General features: G+C 39.9%; 1 protein-coding gene across 1 annotated transcript; it reads right to left on the reverse strand.

Annotated features, from left to right (window-relative positions):
• Positions 1-5,930: 5,930 nt before the first annotated feature.
• On the reverse strand, positions 5,931-9,975 carry LOC125372749 (uncharacterized S-adenosylmethionine-dependent methyltransferase Rv2258c-like). The gene is made up of 5 exons (XM_048383323.1): positions 9,871-9,975; positions 9,287-9,478; positions 7,967-8,160; positions 6,839-6,961; positions 5,931-6,493 (listed from the first exon to the last, which is right to left on the reverse strand). The coding sequence occupies exons 2-5, from the start codon at positions 9,445-9,447 to the stop codon at positions 5,931-5,933; spliced, it is 1,041 nt and encodes a 346-aa protein (XP_048239280.1). The 5' UTR covers positions 9,448-9,478; positions 9,871-9,975.
• Positions 9,976-15,767: the final 5,792 nt, after the last annotated feature.

A 15,767-nucleotide genomic window follows, 5' to 3' on the forward strand; every position in this document is an offset into this window, starting at 1 on the left:
CTAGACACATTATCGGGGCGAACCGGGATTCGAACCCACAATCATAGGTTTCTTGCGTGCCCAAGGAATGCAATACTGAGTGAGCATCAAGGAGCAGGTCTAAGGGTTTGTTTTTCTCTTCAGATATCATTGTCCACTCCACGCCTGTGGGGACACGGGTGGCCCAGTCGTCTAAGGCGCCGCGATTCGCTGTGCAGAGTTGCGTCCCTTGGGCACGCCAGAAACCTATGATTGTGGGTTCGAATCCCGGTTCGCCCTGATTATGTTTCTAGGTTTGTCAGCACCATACCCGTGCTCGTGGGTTTCACCGAAGTGGTAAACGTCTGAGACCTGCATCACTTCGAGCTTTCCTCCCACATTAAGCTGACACGCCGGGATATTACTGGAATACTGTTAAAAGCGGCGTTAAACCAAACTCACTCACTCGCTGACGCCTGTACATGAACATACAACTGCAACGCAAGAGCGATGAGAGCGATGAATCAGACTCTCTTACAACAAAGTTCTGTTCACATATCACACATCACTTGTTCGAACAAGACACCTCATTCAGTCCGTCATGAACATTTGTAATACTCTTTACAATTATATTCTTAATGAACTCGGTGCCGATACTGTCTTAACGTTAGTCTCTCGTTTCTGAGAAAAGAAATCCGTAACAGCGACAACGTCATCGGACTGGTTCACTTGCCAAAGATTTTAAGTGATTATGTTTGTGTGCCGCCGATGCATTGTGATTTTATGAGCGCTTCCATATATATGGCCTTTTTTTCAAAATATTAGTTGTTATTGTCTTTAATGCATACCAATGAAAACCTTGACAGTGAAATCAATCTGCCAGATGATATCCAGTCTCAGTTATCTGCCGAAGAAGATTCCACTGGGCATAAAACTGAAAGTAGTGATAATAGTTATATGAATGGATGACTAAAATCAGAAATTCAACTCATTGAAAACAGTCAAGGCAAATTTTGATAGGTCCCTACTATTTCATACGTGTTTCGATGATTCGCCAACCCTGAACAGATATAGAACAAAATTATCATTTTGAGTCTGTTATGAAGAAATACCCTTCAGAGTATACAAAACGGCCAAATAATTTAAAAAAAATTTGAAAAGTATTTCGTAACTATTCATTAAATATCACTCTAAAAAGTTTTTCTTTTTACTGATGCATTTTCATGACAGCCAAAGACCCTATGGTTATTGAAGACAAACAAACATCGAAACGTTTTTATTCTTTCCAATCACCTGTTTGTATTCAGTAATCGCGATACAAGCCGGTAGTTGTGGACCCTCTTGCCAATCCCAGCAACAATTCCGATTCATATAAAAATGCTGGAAACAAAGGAAGGAAGCTGAGAAACATCTCGTAGACATCCATAATGTTAATGGGTCATGGCTGTGTGGACACTCAGTCTCCTTTCTCCCAAGGAAGAAAGCTGAGAATTATTTTCGCCGACATCCATAATGTTAAAGGGTCATGACTGTCTGGAATCGCAGTCCTCTTTTTAAATAGATATGCGTTTCTCAGACCGTTCATTGTCAGTTGAGCAGCCTGTCGTAGATACGTAAATAATAGAACGGTTTTCAGCTATTGTTTTTTGTTCTGTGATACAAAATAGAAAATCAAATTCTATAAGGAGAGCGTAAACTGCCACCTGATATTTCACACTTCTAAGACATTTATGAAAATATAATGTCACCTTTAACATTGTCGCTGACTGAACCCTTCTATCCATTCAAAATTAAAATTACTGACTCTTTTTCAGGTCATTAGTTCGAGTTCATTGGGACTACACCACGTTATAAAGCACAGGTTCTGTATCAATCTCAACATTGAACAAAATGATGTTTCTTGGCTTGGAGCTGGTGTTCCTTTTGTCAGCTGGTATTCCTTATATTAGGATGTATGGTAATACTGAAGACTCACCAAACCAACCTACCCCACACAATCTACAAGACACACTGGATCGTCAGTGTCGACTAATGAGAACTGAAAGCTGTAAGCATGGACCATGGATACTACAAATTTGCCAACGCAATGCGTCACACGTACATCTAAAGAACAAAGAACGACCAAAGACAACAACACTCCCAAGAACGAAATGGACAGAAGAGGATAAACGATCGGTGTTCAATTCCTCTTCACTTCGGCAGGACATACTTCAATCAACGACCCTTGACACTGCGGCCTCAAATGGCAGCTCCATAAACTGCCAGTGTCAGGGTAACAATTGTTCAGAGCCAAAGTTCATGATTGTTTTGTTCAAAGGGCGGTCTGTGTACTTCAAGGCGTATGATAGTTCGAAAAACACGTTTTATAAGTGGGCTTCGTTAACTATCCGTATTGCTGACGCTCGAGCTAGAATGCAGGTGGATTATTCTAGGTGTTACATCTATGTAGTGTTAAAGGGGAGATCAGTTTTGTTGCAATATGGAATAAGAAATGGACGAGCAGTTTCCAAAAGAAGAATTTGTTCAGATGTTACAGCTTTCGCTCTTGATCGAATCAGGAACGACTTGTTTATTCTGAAGCGCCGCCGTCATCAGTTCGAGTTGATAACAGTGCCTCTACAGGAGCCAAAGAAACGAATGACAATACCAGCACAGACCCTAGATCAGAGGGTTCCCATTTTGTGGTGTGACGCAGACATCACGAGTGTGTACTGGTGGTGCCCTTCTGTGCTCTGCAGATACGACCACAGCACGAACAGAGTCACAACACTGGATTTTGTCCGGTCTCATAGACATCATGTCATGGCAGTTGGCTCAGGGAAAGTATACTTCATGAACAATGGCTTACAAATATATGACATAATCATCAATAAAGTCCACAGAGTGAAGCAAATGTATGCCATGAAAAGATATTCCTTCCTAGACGTGACACAAGGAACTGTTATCTTTACCCGTGAAATACAGCAGCACATAAAAGTCATGTTATATAAGAAAGGACACCGTAAAATGATGCATATGAGAAAGGGTCTTAAAGGTTTAGATCACTTTGAGGTAACAGTTGGATAAGAAGCCTGGTATATTTTAGAACATTAACAATTATACTGTGTTTTAAAACCGCCTGATTTTAACTCCACAGACATAGTTGTCAGGTTTGATAAATGGCAAGTCATCCCAAAGCCCAAGCGTATGATGTGCTTGCTTGGATTGTTTTAAAACATTATTGTTTTCCAGAAAAATACTGGAACATCATTATGTCCTCAGGCTTTGCAAAAATGCGAATTGTCTGCTGGACATTCTGAATGTCCTTAACTGTGAAACTGTTGTATTTTGTGTGTGTTGAACCAGTGTCTGAGTAAATATCCCGTCTCTAATCATATTGGTTAGAGGGATGGGAGAACAGAACCTAAGTAATAAAAAGCTTTAAACGCCAACGACCTGCATTATTGTCATCCTTATTAAGCTGACATGCCCTGTATAACTGAAATATTGTTCAAACCCACGTCAACTCACTCACTCACTCACTCGCTTACGCTTTCCTTGCTCCAGAGTCACAAACTATGTATAATCCTTTGAGAATATTGTAACATACTGCTTCCTAAATGTGTAGTTCCATAGTTTCCAGCTGTGTGTGCCTCTTCCAGGCCACCTTGTGAAAAATGGAAACTATTTTCTATATATGACGCCTTTGGCTACTGTCTAATATCTACAGGTTAACTTAATAGCGAAGTGAAATCAGATGAACTGAGGTGAGTTGAAATGGGGTTAAAGGTTGCCTTCAAGATTATTGCACTTATATAATATGGGTGTGTTGCGGCTTGTACTACTCCGGACTCATGCGGCAGCTTAATATGTATATCCCACTGTGTCATATCTCTAATTTACACCGACTCGGGACGTCCTGTCCTGGACTAACACCATGGCATATACAATTGAACCTCGTTGTGTCGAACTTGGATATGTCGAATTCGCTGTTGTGTCAAACTCATTTCGGAGTCCTCAGAATTAAAATATATCATATAATTCCCCTGATGTCTGGAACGAAAGATAACCCGAACTTTATTCCAGGTCCCAACGATTTCGACACACCGAGGTTCGTCTGTTTTTATGTCCCTTCACCATCAGCAAAGAGACAAACACTCGGCCTCTTCAGACTCACATGTTCAATATCGTAATTAAATACGGATGGAGTGATATAAACTATTTTATTAGAAATAATTATTTGTGATAAAAAGACGCCATGTTGATGATTAAATCTGGTTGGAATATAGTACTTCGAATAATGTCTCACATACCCTTTCGGGGCTTTTTAACAACAAACAAACAATTTATTTATTGCCTCATTAAATGGAGATCTAAACAAACAGAAGGAACTGGAGTTTGTCAGGGAAACATATTTCAACTCCAAACAGCAATGCGTAAAACATACAAAGGAATATACAACGAGGGTAGTTCGTGGCTTCACATAAACCATAAATATTAGTCACACATCAGTAAAACCTCCTTTGAATTTCAGCCATGCACCAGCTTTGTAATCGCTGCCCTGTAGCTGGCGTAGACAGGCAGTCAACACGTCTTAACTGGAAACAACTCTACAGAAGTGATTTGAGTTTTGGGAAGAAATGCTGGGGGCATTCATAAGTAATTCAAATCTACAACTGCACCTCCTGCCTTGCGTAACGTGTGCATTCACACTGGCTAATAGATCATATATTGATAAGTAAGGAGCGTTGAAACATCTGATCTGATCACTCATTATCATTTATTCTGTTATTTTGATTACGTCACACAATGTTACATTCAATGTTGCATATTATAAAAAAGCTCATTGTCCATATCTCTAAAACTCGATGTTAAAAAGAAAGTACTTGAATAACGATACTGATAAAACATGTACTTGTTGTTCATATTTAATGCTTTTTCTCTCCATGTCAGATGACACTTTCCTTGAAGACAAAACTCCTAACATAAAAACTGTTATACCAAATAACACTTCATATAACATTAGGCGCCACAACTACACTGTGAATTGCAGATGAAAAGAGTAAAAGCAAACGGAATGAAAGTTGTGGAGCATCGGTCTTTCACTTTGGAATTTCATCAATGGCGAATGTATCAGTCAAAGTAAACATTTACAGTAAACTACATTTATAACGAACAGGTTTATAACAAACTGATGGATACAACAAACTTGTCTTTTCGGTCCCGGCCATTTGTTGTATATACGTTGCATATATGCTTAAAACGAAGGAAGGTTATAACGAACTAAAATTAGCGGTTCCTTTGAGTTCTTTATAACCGTAGTTTACTGTACCAATATTGAGGTGATCAATCGGCATGTGATATTTGTAATTTTCTGTCTTAACCAGACCAACAAAATATGGCAGAGTCGTGTGGCCATACCTCATAGGTCCAACATCAAAGAAAGTTAAAGGTTTGCATCCATGTGGATATTAGTGAGTGAGTGAGTGAGTTGGGTTTGACGCCGCTTTTAACAGTACTCCAGTTATATCACAGCGTGTCAGCTTAATGTTGGAGGAAAGCCCGAAGGGATGCAGGTCTCAGACGTTTACCACTTCGGTGAAACCCACGAGCACGGGTATGGTGCTGACAAACCTAGAAACATATTTGGGTTGAACCGGGATTCGAACCCACAATCATAGGTTTCTGACGTGTCCAAGGGACGCAACTCTGCACAGCGAAACGCGGCGCCTCAGGCGACTGGGTCACCCGTGCCCCCCGAGGATATTAGATGCTTATTACCCGGAGTTACAAGAATTTCAAACTCGTTGTCTATCAGGTCCTCACATGCATTATTAATACTTAATCTTTTTACACAATCTCAAATAATTATGATATCCTGATATACTAGTATTAAATGCTGCACTGATCTATCTGAAAAAAACTTTCCTTGAACCTCTTCTAAATAGCTTAAAGTTTTAAAGATTTATGTCACTGTACAATACAACTGAAATCTACTCCTGACAGACAAAGTGTATCTCATGCTCATCTGTGTGACTCACAGACTCGTTGATGATGGTGAAACCGGCTTTAGCAACCATCTCTCTTGCCAAAGATGCACCCCATGTAGCCCCAAGTGCTGCAGAGTCAGGCCTGCGCAAGCTTTCCGGAATACACAAGAATGTGCTCGCCGAGTAGTAGAACATAGCTGAAGCATTAGCAATGTTGCCAGTTATGCCTCCCTCTATTCCAACCTCAATCATGCTGAAAATACCCCCTGGTTTCAGACACTGGTAAATCTCGTTTAAGGCTTTCTGTGGATATGTTAAGTCATGAATAACTAGACGGGTTAGTATCCAATCAAAACTCTCCTTGTAGCTTTCAGATATAGTTTCAATATTGTCTGTGTCATAAGTGACATTCTGAAGGCCCTGGTTGCTTGCTTCCTCTCTGGCTTGAACCAATGGCACGCTTGCTACATCAGAACCAAGGAAGGTGCTGTTCTTGAATCGCGAAGCTAATTTGTTTAAAATTATCCCAGTTGCACAACCAAATTCCGCAACCTTGATTCCGGATTCTGTATTAAAAAACAAACAAGTTAAGTAAGACATAAGACAGAAACCTTGAAATACTTCAGAATTAGCACTCAAAAGTAAAATATCAAACACAATTCCTACCATCAACATATAGTCGAGTTGTATCAATATTAAATCATGTTAAGTTAAAACATATCAGTGCGATATGCCTTCATTTGGTTTCCCTTGTAAAGTACATAGTTAGAAGATAGGTACGTGGCACAAAAGCATATAACCTTTGAGCTCTTATAAATTTATTAATAAACTATTGCATAATTGTGATCAAAATTGGTCGTTAACGCGGGAATTGTTGTATTGTGCGCCTACTCGTCTATTCGTTTACCCACCTAACTTTGGCAGCAACAGAGGAATGGCAGACAGGATATCTGTATCAATCATATCTTTCTTGACTACGACCAAAATGTCTGTCAATGTTTCAAAAAGCCCAGGGGTTTGACTGTAGACTATTCCTGTAAATATAAGAAAACCATACCAACGCCAACGCAACTGAGAGAAAGCGTCAGGTACACAAGATCACTTCGTTATACAAAAACATGCGTAGAGATAAAAGCTGAAAGTATGTATGAATTTGCACAGTTTATCAAATAGTGATGATACCAAGTGTTCGCGAAAATTTGAGTGTATCCTCCCCTACCAGTGGCACCCATCACAAACACATGCAAAGGCAAATGAATTGTTCACCTGACCCCTGAAGATCCGGGGTAAAATAGGTATTCAGCAACCCATGCTTGCCGTAAGAGGCGACTAACGGGATCGGGTGGTCAGGCTCGCTGACTTGGTTGATGCATGTCATCGTATCCCAATTGCGTGGCTCGATGCTCATTATATCAATCACTGAATTGTCTGGTCCACACTCGATTATTGAGACATTTGAGATACAAAGGTAACTGAAACTGTACATTTGACATCCTTTATTTGACAAGGAAATGGGGACACAGAAATGAACCTTATAAGTCATATACCATCTTTGTATCTGCGTCACATCCTTTAAGGTGTGATTAAACATTGTTTAATGAATTGTATTGAATTGAATAAGGAAGATCATGCATAGATGGACAATATGTCAATGAGTGAAACTTGGTTATTTGTTCCTGATAAAGGACTAGATATTATTATTTTGTCATATTATTGATTCTAAGAGTACCTTTTCTAACAACAGTTACCATTGTTTCATAAAGTTGAATCACTTTCTACATGATGATTAACTTATGATCAACTTCAAAGCATAAATACCCCTGTTTTTCATGATCAATACCATATCGGATTCCTCATTGGAAGAACTGATAATACTTATGTTCCAGACGTGTGTGTCAATTGAAAACTCTACTTGAACGTAACTGTGTTTCTGCATGTTCACTCTCAACAGGATTACAACTCATGTCGAGAAATAGGAATGTAAATAAGTGTCTGAGTATTATATTGATGAAATCCATGTGAATGTACAATGTCCTTACCACCAGTGTTCCGTTGTTGAGCACAGTCCTTGATACTGGCATGTCTCAAACCAAACTGTGGCAAAAATCTGGAAAACACGGATATTGCATTGAATGTGGCCTTGCGGTCATCTGGAACATGGAACTGGGTGGACGAGTCGTCCACGCTGATGACCTCCCCGACAGCGAGTGAACCAAGTATCTCACGCACATACCTGTGGAAATATAATATAATTATAATTAAAACATTTATTTATCAAAAACTTGTTCAAAGCTCATAATGATACGAGGGCTGGTCAAAACGTTCTACGCCTGACTAACTTGCAACTATGGGCCATAACAAAGTGAACTAGTCGAGATAGAACATTATTTGAGTATTGAAACTAGTATTCACAAACATTTACAGACGAATAAGATATCTGCTCGTTGGGTACCAAAAGGTTTCTAAATTCTGATCTAAAGGAAAAGGAACTGACATTGACAGAGAAAATTAAAAGCTAATTGGGGAGGGTTTCGTCAAATTCCAAAAGATTAGTAACGGGGGATGAAACATATGTCTACCACTATGATGGCGCCATTCCACTTCTCTGGCACCAAAGAAATTCAAGTCTTCATGATCAGTGAAGAAAGTTATGGCCACTGTATTCTGAGATGCACAGGGTGTGATCCTTGTTAATTACCTTAGAAAGTCAAAAGACGATTACCGGTGGTCACTATGCTGATTTGCATTTATCGCCTGAGAGATTCTGTCAAAAAAAAGCAGTGAGGAATACTGACTGCTGGAGTTCTACTACTTCATGACAATGCCTCTTCTTACACTTCTCGACTTGCAAAGGATTCTGTGCGACAGGATGGTTTCGAAGAACCTTCTCATCCTCCATACTCGCCAACCTGGCACCAATGATTTCTAATCTATGACGACAACAACGACCGCAAAGCTGTCGTGAATCGGTTTCTTTAGGGTGGTTTCAGAAAACATCTTCCTGACTGGAATTAAAAAGCTTCACTATCGATTTGAGAAGTCTTTTGAAAACCTGGGAGATTATGTTGAAAAACACAATTAACCAAATCTCCTCACAATTATTGCTTTTGTTTGTTAGGCTTACAACTTTTTGACCAGCCCACGTATATAACTCTTACAATATAAACTCAATCGAGTGGACGGTCCCCATTGGTATGGAGCAATGTCACTTTGTTTGTAGGAGAAGTTCTGGGCAGTATTCAGGTTCTTAAACTTTCAGGGTCCCGGACGTAAATGGCGGCATAACAGAATATGTATGAGATGCCCTCCGCGTCTCCCCCCCCCCCCCCCCCCCCCCTTCATCATGAAACGGTATTTACCTTTCTCTGAGGTTCAGCTTGTCAGCCACCTGCTGTGATGTGAGAGGGACTTTGGCTTCCATCAACATCTTCACCACGCCCAACTCCCTTGCCAGGGACAAGCTTAACATGACACCACCGGCGCCGAAATAGTTCATCATCTTCTTGTGGTAGTCCGACATCGTCTCAAGTGTAGTAGTACTTGAGTTTAGCCTGCCAGCAAGTGTAACTAGAACAATTCCCACACTAAACCTATCACAAAATAGGCCAGTTACAGCAATGTGATATTTTATTGTAAGTTTGTGAAGCATTTTTAATGTCAAATTTCGCTTTCAAATCTGTCGTAAGCTGTTCTTACAGTTAAGATCTCGCAGCGTCTCGCAACAAACATCTCCGCACACAAACACGCTTCCTTTCGCACTCACGAACAGTTCAGTCTTTGCTTCACACAACGTTTTAGCTGAGGGGACTATTTGACCTACTCCTCTTTGATATCCACAAAGACACAATAAGAAAACTGTCGTTTCTGTCAAGCCTGTGGTTTATCTCACAATGGTTTGCTAGCCATACTTCACAGACATTCTGTTCACTTCTCTAACGCTCACCTGAATTTCTGTCAAATGTAGGTTCACTGTTAAATCTTCCACTAACACAGCACCAGCACACGTCTGTGTGCTACTTGACGCTCTCTATTTAGGTCAAGTGGGTCAAGTCTCCCAGGCGATGTGTGTTTTCTGCTGTTAAGTAATAAGAAAACCACTTGTAAATCTATCGTTGACATAAGGTTTCATTAAAAAAATATTCAGTATATACACGCATTAGTGAAAATTAACTTTGATAGGTGTTTTGTTGTTGAGATTTAACCATCTTGCAGCTGTCTGTTATAGTTTTCGTATTCACTCACATGAAATCAAGACGAAAATAGATTTAAGTACCGAAATAATGAATGTTTTTTCATTAAATATTTTGTTTACCTCAATGCACAATAAGAGTGAAAGTATTGTTTTAAGAATAGCAACAAATAACACTAAACTGTGCCCAAACAAGTCCATGGTCAACCAGTGTTTGGGGCTCAGGGACGTCTGCTACATAAAATTGGGATATTTCTTAAAAACTTTTAATGAACGTCTTGGTCTTCATTACACGATGGCCTCCGAAGATTAGTATTTCGAGTTATATCCCGTTACTTTCTTGACAACTTATGTCATAGCAGTTCATTCTGTGTGCACCTTTTTATATACTAGTACCTACATTACCCTTCGCTGAATACCTCTGCCCCGTACTCCCACCCCCTGTCATAAATGGCCGGGCCCTTAGCTGCAACGAGAGGTCATACCCAATACCCTAAAGTCAAATACCCCGATTAAGACTCGCTAAGTTTCAGTGAAAGTCCTTGACATCCAGTCCCAACGATTTTTTTCAGTGCTTGTGGCATGCCGATATTTAATGCTAAAGTACAGCCGCCCACCAACTGTAATCTTGGGGTGATTACCCACACATCGCAGATACAGGGTGCAACCGGTGTAAAATGATAAGGGTTAATGGGGGAGCTATGAAGTTGAACCAATGAACCAATTATTGGTTGGAGTGAGCTGTTCACACCGCACCTGTTAGGAGGGCCGACCCTTCATGACCTTATTACTACACTACTGCCCAAAAGTTCATTCCCCTTACACGCATGGGTAATGCGTGACGCAACCCGTGTGCACCGCGTTGGTCACTCGTACAGAACCTGTCCGCTTCGCGGCTGACACCCGTGTGCGACGCGTTGAACACTGGTGTGCACCCCCTTCGCCACCCGTGTGCAACGCGTGACACTCTCATTTCATAAGGCACAAACGTTTGACTAAAGGAGGACCCATGTTAAGTTGAAACTAGAATTAGTAACAAGTAGAACATTTTTTTATATCCTGACGAAAAATGTTCAGACACATTTTATGATATATACTTGCTGGTGTCTCCTTTTTAGATGTGATTTTGTAGGAAAATATGAGTAGCGTTGTGATCAATCAGTTCTTATCTATAAGACCATTGGCTTCTTCATGATCGTTTGCTTTTGTGAGAACGAATGATCCTGGAAAATTTGTCATTATCATATATTGAAAAGTTTGTGTGATTTGATATTAAATGTCTGTAGTGCGACTTCCAGTGATTATATTTATGAGGTTTGGCGGAGCATTGTTTTCATTGGACACTAATCACCTTGTGATGGCTGGGTCTCCTTGTCTCAGCTCAGTAGCCGTGAGAAAGTGCAGCAGTTACTTATTGAGAGTAGGTTATATCATGGAGGATACATTTGAGGGAGAGGGTTCTACTATTGCCTTGCCGCAGGAAGAGACTAGCAGATGTGCGCGCGTGGTTGTGAATAAGGTAACTGTGGCGTAGTGGCCACCGACAGAGGTATAAATAGAGGTAAAATATGAAAGTATAATACTTACCCGACCTGCATTTACTTATCTCTCTGTCGTTATCAATGTTAACACCTGTCTGTTTTAAAGTGTATGTACGTATACTAGAACATCGTACTGATTACGGAATGGTACATCATCTTAACACATTTACTATTATGTGCTGCATATACCACGATATTTTGATTTTGTAGTCAAAAAGAATTGTTACCCCGATTATTACTGTATGATGGTTCACTCCTGTTCAGACGTGACATTCTGACAATTAGGTCATGTGTAATAGTCATCACAATCTCACCGGTTGTGGAGAAGTCTTGCGATAGTTGAGACTGATAGGCTGAGATATAAAGCAACTTATTTTCACATAGACGCTAACGCTTGCCATTTCATAATCCATTATCTTGGTGTTGTGGTATAACTATTGTATTGACAAGACCGCTTGTGTGGTGTGGTGTTTGTTTATTTGTTGTTTAACGCCGCACTCAGCAGTATTCCAGCTGTATGACGGCGATCTGTAAATAATTGAGTCTGGACCACACAATCCAGTGATTGACATTTTGAGCATCGATCCACGCAATTTGCATACGATGACATGCATGAACCAGGTCAGCGAGCTTGACCATCTGATCCTGTTTATCGCCTCTTACGACAAGCATAGTCGCCTTTTACGGCAAGCATAGGTTGGTCTGTTCTACACTGGAATCTTCACGGATATGATATTGGATAAAGAATGAGTTAAAATTTAACGTTGCATCGTCATAAATACATCTATATAGCGGTTAGAACAAGTTGATATACTATACAACTGAGTCATGAATACAAAGCGATATTTGAATACAGATTTGTCAAACATGTCATGACAATAATATTTACAACTGTTTACAACAAGGACCATAAGCTTCCTGCACAATATCCCAGCAGGATTTACGTCATCACCTTTAGCTGCTTGTGGTTGTACTCAATTCTAGTCAATTCTAAAAAGTACTCAACAATTAGTTGGCTGGTTGATGAGCGCTATGTTATGATAGGAATAAGGGGGCAATACGTTTACAGTACTTTAACCTCCTTGACAGAGCTTTGAATAATCTTTGTTGATGCAAGCATCACACAAATTTTATAAACAAGCAATTAGTGACACACATGCATATTTTTTTTCATTCATGATACAGAACAATTTCTTTCAAGTTGCTGAGAATGAGATGCCCGCTTACACGGGAAATCATTTTTCAGATTTACTGTTGGGTAATTTGAATCACTTTGCAAGTTCACACAGTGAAGCAAAGTAGGCTTGACGGTGAACCTTTCATCACAAGGAATACACTTGGATGGTTCGTCCTTTTCTGTTTTAAGCAGATATTCGCGGGTAAACCGACTTTGGCCAATACGACATCGTTGCAAAACGACCACATCATGTCTAGACGGACAAACCAAGTAATTTTGACTGAGTGTAGGTTTAAATTCGTGAAGTTTATTGATTCCTACCTGACTGTCCCACCTTTTTTTGCATTAGATCACGAGAATAACTCCTTATGGTTGGTTTGAAATCACTGTATGGGATAAGAAGTGGAGATAGCGGTTCGTCAAGATCGGCTTTAGCTGCAGCATCGGCTATTGAGTTAACTATTTTTTCAACATGACGAGCAAAAGACGATGTCAAATTAGCCAGAAGGAAGAACATTAAAAGATCAGACTCTCTTACAACAAAGTTCTGTTCACATATCAGACATGACTTGTTGGAACAAGACACCTCATCCAGTCCGTCATGATAATTTATTATACTTTTACAATTATATTCTTAATGGACTCAGTGCCGATATTGTGTCTTAACGTCAGTCTCTCGTTTCTGAGTAAAGAAATCAGTAACATTCACAACGTGATCGGATTTGTACACTTGTCAAAGATTTTAAGTGTTTATGCCAGCGTGTGACCGATGCATTGTGATTGTATGGGCGCTTTCGTATGTGGCCTTTTTTCAAAATATTACTTGTTATCACCTTGAATGCTTACCTAAGAAAACATTGACAGTGAAATCGATCAGCCAGATGATATCCAGTCTCGGTTATCTGCCGAAGCAAATTCCATTGGGCATGAAACTCAAAGTAGTGATAAAAGTTATATGAAATCAACTGGATAGGTCCTTACTATTTCATACGTGTTTCGATGATCCGCTAAAACCGAACAAATGTAGAACGAAATTAACATTTTTAGTCAAACGGCAAAGTAATTTAAAAAACATTTTTGAGAATTGTTTCGTAAATATTCATAAAAGATTACCCGAAAAGGTATTTCTTTTAACTGATACATTTCCATGACAGCCAAAGACCCTATGGTTATAGACAAACAAATCTCGAACAATTTTTATTCTTTCCAATCACCTGTTTGTATTCAGTAATCGCGATACAAGCCGGTAGTTGTGGACCCTCTTGCCAATCCCAGCAAACATTCCGAGTAATATAAAAAAGCTGGAAACAAAGGAAGGAAGCTGAGAAATATCTCGCAGGCATCCATAATGTTAATGGGTCATGGCTGTGTGGACACTCAATCTCCTTTCTCCCAAGGAGGAAAGCTGAGAAATATTTTCGCCAACATCCATAATGTTAAAGGGTCATGGCTGTCCGGAATCGCAGTCTTCTTTGTAAATAGGTATGTCTTTCTCAGACCGTTCATTGTCAGTTGAGCAGTCTGTCGTAGAAACGTAAATAATAAAACAGTTTTCAGCCATTAGTCTTTGTTCTGTGATACAAAATAGAAAATCAAATTCAATAAGAAGAGCGTAAAGGGCCACCTGATATTTCACACTTCTAAGAAATTTATGAAAATATAATGTCACCTTTATCTTTGTCGCTCACTGAACCCTTCTATTCATTCAAAATTCAAATAACTGACTCCTTTTCAAGTCATTAGTTCGGGTTCATTGGGACTACACCACGTTATAAAGCACAGGTTCTGCATCAATCACAACATTCTACAAAATGATGTTTCTTGGCTTGGAGCTGGTGTTCCTTTTGTCAGCTGGTATTCCTTATATTTGGATGTATGGTAATACTGAAGAATCACCAAACCAACCTACCCCGTACAATCTACAAGACACACTGGATCGTCAGTGTCGACTTCTGATAACTGAAAGCTGTAAACTTGGACCATGGATAATACAAATGTGCCAAGGCAATATGCCACAAATACATGCAAATAACAATGAACGACCAAAAACAACAACAATTCCAAGAACGAAATGGACAGAAGAGGATAAACGATCGGTGTTCAATTCCTCTTCACTTCGGCAGGACACACATCACTTCACGACCCTTGACACTGCGGCCTCAAAAGGCAGCTCCATAAACTGCCAGTGTCAGGGTAACAATTGTTCAGAGCCAAAGTTCATGATTGTTTTGTTCAAAGGGCAATCTGTGTACTTCAAGGCGTATGATAGTTTGACAAACACATTTTATAAGTGGGCTTCGTTAACTATCCGTAAAGCTGACGCTCAAGCTGGAATGCAGGTGGACTCTTCTAGGTGTTACATCTATGTAGTGTTAAAGGAGAGATCAGATCTGTGGCAATTGGGGATAAAAAATGGACGAGTAGTTTCCAAAGGAAGAATTTATTCAGATGTTACAGCTTTTGCTCTTGATCGAATCAGGGACGAAATGTTTATTCTGACGCGTCGCCGTCATCAGTTCGAGTTGATAACAATGCCTCTACAGGAGCCAAAGAAACGAAAGACCCTAACTGCACATACCCTAGATCAGAAGGTTCCCATTATGTGGTGTGACGCAGACATCACGAGTGTGTACTGGTGGTGCCCTTCTGTGCTCTGCAGATACGACCACAGCACCAACAGAGTCACAACACTGGCTTTTGTCCGGTCTCGTAGACGCCATTTCATGGCAGTTGGCTCAGGGAAAGTATACTTCATGAACTTTGGCTTAAAAATATATGACATAATCATCAATAAAGTCCACACAGTGAAGCAAATGTATGCCATGAAAATATATTCCTTCCTAGAAGTGACACAAGGAACTGTTATCTTTGCCCTTGAAATACGACAGCACATAAAAGTCATGTTATATAAGAAAGGACACCAAAAAACGACG

The sequence above is a fragment of the Haliotis rufescens genome, unplaced genomic scaffold (genome assembly GCF_023055435.1).
Source record: "Haliotis rufescens isolate VD_foot unplaced genomic scaffold, xgHalRufe1.0.p SCAF_47, whole genome shotgun sequence".
NCBI classification, from domain to species: Eukaryota; Metazoa; Mollusca; class Gastropoda; order Lepetellida; family Haliotidae; genus Haliotis; species Haliotis rufescens.